The sequence below is a fragment of the Xiphophorus hellerii genome, chromosome 16 (assembly GCF_003331165.1).
Source record: "Xiphophorus hellerii strain 12219 chromosome 16, Xiphophorus_hellerii-4.1, whole genome shotgun sequence".
NCBI lineage: Eukaryota > Metazoa > Chordata > Actinopteri > Cyprinodontiformes > Poeciliidae > Xiphophorus > Xiphophorus hellerii.
The window spans coordinates 2,485,370-2,491,559 of NC_045687.1; the positions used below are offsets into that span (position 1 = coordinate 2,485,370).

The 6,190-nt window shown below is 37.0% G+C and overlaps 1 protein-coding gene across 1 annotated transcript; it reads left to right on the plus strand.

The window, feature by feature from the left end:
• The first annotated feature begins 610 nt into the window (after positions 1–610).
• mmd (monocyte to macrophage differentiation-associated) lies at positions 611–5,941 on the plus strand. Its single transcript, XM_032586644.1, has 7 exons — positions 611–997; positions 2,664–2,745; positions 2,835–2,995; positions 3,122–3,196; positions 3,288–3,389; positions 3,463–3,532; positions 4,708–5,941. Exons 1-7 carry the CDS (start codon positions 861–863, stop codon positions 4,909–4,911), a joined length of 831 nt encoding a protein of 276 aa, XP_032442535.1. The 5' UTR covers positions 611–860; the 3' UTR covers positions 4,912–5,941.
• The last annotated feature ends 249 nt before the right edge of the window (positions 5,942–6,190 follow it).

The following is a 6,190-nucleotide window of genomic DNA, read 5'->3' on the forward strand; positions in this document are numbered from 1 at the left end:
TGGCAGTGTGTGCAGTTCACTGTCTAGATTCATGGCACAAAATCTGTCTGAAGGTTTTTACTCAGATTAAGTGTTTGAATCAGAAGAAGTTTACCACAAAACAAAAAAACAAAAACAAAGTGGTCTGTCTCATAATAATAATGATAAGACTTTAAATGATAATCTGTGTGTCATGTTTCTTTATTTTATAGATAGATAGATAGATAGATAGATAGATAGATAGATAGATAGATAGATAGATAGATAGATAGATAGATAGATAGATAGATAGATAGATAGATAGATAGATAGATAGATAGATAGATAGATAGAACATGTTAACCTATCTAGTTATTTAATAAAGAGTGTTTCATTTTATTGTGTATTTAATACATGATTAACAGTTATAAAAAAAAATCTATTGTTTTTATTTATTTATGGATTTATAGCAGTTTTCTTTTACGTTTAAATATTAATTTGATTGATAAATTATTTGTTGAACTATAATACCTTTGGGTCAGGTGTATAAACAATTTATGAAAGTTAATATTTATGACGTTGCCGTCTACCTCAAATCTGATTGGCCCGTATTGCACAAGCTTCGCTCCTGATTGGCTCAGCCCACTGCCAATCAACACCGGTAGAGTACAGCAGGATTCAGATTTTCTTTACTGTGTGAGCAGCTTGGTTTTCGGGGCGCTATGGGCTTCCGCCTGTGAGACGCTGGTGCTTATGGACATTTCCATCTTCCAGATGAGGCGTTGATTCGCGCTTTCCATCATAATGGTGTTGAGAAAAAGGCTAAAATGGAGCTTTAGCAGTGGGCGGGGTGATGCCGACGGTGCCTTGTAGCTACAGTTAGCTTGTAGCCCGCTAGCTGGATGTTAGGCCTTTCGATTTGTGCGGCTCCTCGGGCAGGTTTATTGTTTTATTCCTCCTCAAACACATCAGGTCTCTGTTGTTTTCATCTGTGGAATATAAAAGGAGCAGATATGAAGGGTGTTTATAGTTTTCATAGGTAAGTGAAGGCAGTTTTGGCTCTTTTTAAATAATAAAAATTTTATTTTTTGTGTGAATAAAGTTTGTATAAATTATATGAGAATTTCCAGAAATGCAAAGTTTTAACAATTGACTAATCTAAGGCTACAGTTATGATAAAAACTATTCATAAATTTGATGGGCTTCCTGGATGCCTGTTGATCTATGAAAATCAGTTTTTTTCTCAATAAGATGGGGAGGGTTCACTTCCGGTCTCTTTGTCTTTCGATATGAAATCGGTGTTAATCATTATTTATATTAATCATCTTTGGGGTTTTAGATACTTCTGTTTTGGCCAAATAATACACTTTTTAATATTTAAATGGTTTTGCAATCAAGTAATTCTCATTTCGTGGAATTTGTTTTTATTACATAGAAGAATTTAAGACATAGTTTTCACCACGTGAATATATTTAAGCACTGAAATTATAAAGCATACTAACATCTGTAGTGTGCAGATGTTAGTATGCATACTACAGATGTTAGTTTATTTTCCAGTGTTAAAATTATTATTTTAACACTGGAATAAACCAGAGGACATTTGGAATGTATAAAATAAATAAGAAAAACAACAGAACTGTTTCATTATTATTTTATCATACACCTGTTCAGATAATGGTGAACTGCATTAAGCAACAAATATTACTACATTAGTTAGCTAATACTGCTATCAGTTTGATCAGTTATGTTGTGACAGTGGTGAGGTGTACAGTTGGACAAACAAGTTGGTTGAAGCTATGATTGCATCAGGGTTCAACTCAGAGCCAACATATTTATGGGCCTGTTGCAATAAATCAATTAATCACATGTTAAATTAAAACAAGCTCAGAAGTTTCCGTTTGCATGATTTATCATTTTTCTTGTTTTTCTCTTTCTACCAAGAACTGGATACAAACGTCTTCACTCTGGTGCTTCGGTTTCAACTAACCCTGTTTTTGAAGGACAGTTTTGTTGTTGTTGTTTTTTTACAGAGACATCATAATTGATTTAATTTGTCTTGTTTTCTTTTATTTTGGATATTTAAAATATCTTCCAGTGTTAAATGTTCTTTAGAATTTAACGTTTATTTTAAAAGTGATTTCAAAACAACAATATTATCGTCTATTGCAATAACTCCTGGGACGATTAATCGTCTGTCAAAATGTGTTATCGTGACGGGTCTATATATTTAGCTTCATTTGAATGTTTGGAGGTGATGCTGTGATTTCCAAAGACGCTCACCAGAGTAGGCCTGTCACGGTATCCACAAGTTATTGTGACAAAAGATAATATTGTTGTTTTGAGACCATTTTCAAGTAATATAATGGTAATTGCATAGTAACGCAATTCTCAAAGTTCAATTAACTTTAAATTTTAATGAACATTTTAACACTGGAATACACCAGAAGACATTTAAAATGTATAAAATAAATAAGAAAAACAACAGAAACAACAAATAAAATGATTTATAAAGTCTGTGAAACAAAATTGTTCTTCAAAAATGAGCTAGTTGAAACCAAAACACTGAAGACTTTAGTATTAATTCATGCAAATGGAAATTACTGCATTGCTTACTGTGACACTAAAACACAAACTCGGTTTTATATTTCAGCCTGTTTTTTATTTTGAGTCTTTCTGACTCAAAAGTTTCACTTTTCTGGTTTCAGATTCATGAACCGACGGGCTTCTGCTAACTGCCGCTACCAGCCCACCGTCTACGAACATGCTGCCAACTGCTACACTCATGCAGTGAGTCCCGTCTCTCTGAACGCCGCCGCCGACCCGCTCCGGTCTGGGACTGTCCGCTGACTGCCGTTTGTTTACTCTCGTCTCCGCAGCTCCTCATCGTGCCGGCCTTCGTGGGAATGACGCTCTTGCACTGCTTGTCCGACAACAACTGGGAGCGGATCACGGCCTGGGTGTACGGACTGGGCCTGTGCGCCCTCTTCGTGGTCTCCACCGTGTTTCACATCATCACCTGGAAGAAGAGCCACATGAGGTGAGAGGGTTTGCATTCATTTCCTCACAACCCAGCCTCCATTTTAGATGTTACTTAATGTTGGTGCTCTGGTATGACCCAGCATCTCTTCCTGGAACCAGTTTAACCAGTTTCTCTGTGTTACAGGTCAGTGGAGCAGTGCTTCCACATGTGTGACCGAGTCGTCATCTACTTCTTCATCGCTGCCTCTTACACACCTTGGTGAGCGTCCGGCTAAGAGCAGAACACACACACAGCTGCCGTTGAAAGTGAAGCCTCATTCTGGGTTGGTTCTGTTTTTGTCTCGGTTCAGGTTGAACCTGCGGGACCTCGGACCGTTAGCGGCTCACATGCGCTGGTTTGTGTGGCTCATGGCTGCTGCCGGGACCATTTATGTCTTCAACTATCATGAAAAGTGAGTTTCTGTTCAGACTGGAGCCGTTAGCGTCGGGTGTCCAAACTCATCCTGCGCATGTTTGTCTTCTCAGGTACAAACTGGTGGAGTTGGCCTTCTATTTGACTATGGGATTTTTTCCTGCATCAGTCGTGGCATCAATGGTAAGAAGATCCTACCATTTTACCAGATTACGTTAAGGTCTGTAATTAATTAAACTTTATAGGCAAAATAAGCTAAATTTTCAATTCAAAAACCCATTTTTCTGTTTAATTGTTGAATAAATAGACATATGAGCTCAAAAATAAATATATTTATTGTTTTTAATCTGATTCGACCATCATGTTGGTGCCAAATGTTACTCGACTCATTTAGTTTTCAAGTGTTTCAGGAACTCATGGTGTAGCATCAGCATTGGTGACGTCTGCTTAGCATTGAGATGCTATTTTAATTTACAATATCTTCGCTGACAGGCTAACTCTTTTTAGTGTAACTTAGCATCAGATCATCTTTAGAAGCAGAAATTAATTCCCAGTGAGCCAAGAGAAGCAGCTTTGTTGTCCGTTGCTTGAGCTCAAATTTACAGACAGAAACTTTAGAGTAGCTGGAACCTTTATTTGTTAAAAAACTAAAAATGCAATTAGTTGCATTAAAACCAGAGTTGGGTAGTAACTAGTTACATTTACTCTATTACATTTACTTGGGCAACTTTTTGGAAAAAAAATGTTTACTGCTCTGCGCTTTTTATTTTACTTGATTAATTTTATTATGAAGTATTTCTACTTTTACTTGAGTAAAATTTCTGGATTCTCTACCCGCTGAATGAAAAAATAAACATGCTTTACTAAAAATGTACCCAGACAGACACACACCTGCAGGTTTGTGTTAAAGTTTCATAAGTTTCTTATTTAAAGAAACTGATTTTGAACATTTTCTTTGGCCTGATTTTATTTTTTGTCATTTTTGTCCTTAAAATGCCATTTAACTTTATATTTTGCTCCAGCTAAGATGTAATTTTTAAGTACTAATAATCGATCATTTGACCTTGAGTAGTAAATTTTTACCAAATATTTTTTTACTCTGTTTTTTTTTTTTTTACTTTTACTTGAGCAAACATATGTTGAAGTAGTGCTACTCTTACTCTAGTATAATTTTTGGATATTCTGGGTATTATCTAAATTAACAAGTTAAAGTCCCGCCCCTAATCAGAATTTAATGTAGGCATAAGAGTATTTGCGGTTTTCTCTCTGCTGCTCTCTTGTGGTTATAAAGAATATCGTGCCTTTGAGTTTCAGTGCAGCTTCTAGGAATACATTTTTCTCTGTTTTTGTTTTTCCAGAGCAACACGGACGGCCTGCAGGAGCTGGCGTGTGGAGGACTCATCTACTGCCTCGGCGTGTTCTTCTTCAAGAGCGACGGCGTCATCCCCTTTGCTCACGCCATCTGGCACGTGTTTGTGGCTCTGGCTGCCGCCGTGCATTACTACGCCATCTGGAAGTACCTGTACAACGCGGCCAGCTCCAAATCCCTCCTCCAGTCCTGACCATCTCTCCGCCCAGCCGCCCCCCCACTGCTCAACCGAGCTGCAACAGTAAAAGTTTACGACAACAACCTTAACTTGTTTACTGTTTTGTAACCAGGAGGAAAGCAGGTTTGTCACAGTCCTCTGGTGAAATCAAGTGTTTTTGTAAGAGAAGAAATCTCCAAAGCTTCAGTATTTGTGACATTTGATAGCGTCTTTTTAAAACCACTCAAAGCGAGTCACATTCCTCTTTAAGGGTTGATCCGTTTCATCCGGAGAAAATCGAGCAAGGTGCTAAAATTCATCAGCTCTTATTTCTACTGAAATAAACCAAAGCTCCAAATAAAGGCAGCATAACAAAAACTTCAAAGTTTTAATAAAATTTAATTGGTTAATAAAGTGTTAAGGTAGAGTTAGTCTCATATCTGAACCAAAAATGTTGTGTTAATCATGTTTTCTTCTATTTATCTGTTTAGGGCATGCTCTCTGTCTGTTTCTACTGGAAGTTGTTGGCGCCCTCTGGTGGCAGCTGGGTAGCATTTCTCAGTATTTCATAGTATAGAAGAGAAACAGGAGAGCTGGGTGTTAGTGAGCCAAATGAGGAGACTCCCAATTAAAAGCAGTTTATCTTTTTTTTTTTTTTTTAAATAAAAATGTGAATATTGTGTGTGTGTGCGTGTGTGTGTGTGATCTGTTGTGTGGTGTAACATTTCCTGTTGTGTGTCTTGTGATTTTTGCACACCGATGTTAAAAAGTGTTTCATATCATGAGGACTTTATGATTTTGTTTTTTGTACGTTTGCTTCCTGTTTTGTTTTTCCTTCCTAGCAACGTCTGAAACCAAATCACAGCTCATGTTTTAATAATCATGACTCTTCTCTTGTGATCCAGTCTGTTTTCTATGTTGATTCTGATGATCCTGGCCTTTTTGCAGAGAATAATTGCTTTTGTTTTGTCTCTTTCACTGGCTGGTGATGGTTCTTTGTGAAATCTGAACGCTCCACTGTACTGAACATCACCTTGGTAATGTGACAATAAAGACAATATCTGCAGCTTGGTGTCTGGATTCAGTTCATTTTGCTTTCGGTAAACTGCAGTTCAAGAATTATATGTTTTAATAATAATTTTTTTTAAATTTTGTTTTTGTTTTTTAACCAAAGACAATATAAAAGCATTACAACCGCTAAAATCTGACCCCACTCTATTTATCTTGTGAGTTTGAGTTTTTTCTTGCCTTTCAGTAGTTCTTGGTGCAGCGCCTCCACAGGCAAGGAGGGGAACAGGTTTTTCAAAAGGTTTGA

Bases quoted from the DNA above. Each gene is read 5' to 3' on its own strand.
- mmd (XM_032586644.1), top strand. From the start codon at position 861: ATGTTAGGCCTTTCGATTTGTGCGGCTCCTCGGGCAGGTTTATTGTTT. The intron at 998-2,663 runs GTAAGTGAAGGC...TTCTGGTTTCAG, and splicing joins GGTGTTTATAGTTTTCATAG to ATTCATGAACCGACGGGCTT. The intron at 2,996-3,121 runs GTGAGAGGGTTT...TCTGTGTTACAG, and splicing joins TGGAAGAAGAGCCACATGAG to GTCAGTGGAGCAGTGCTTCC.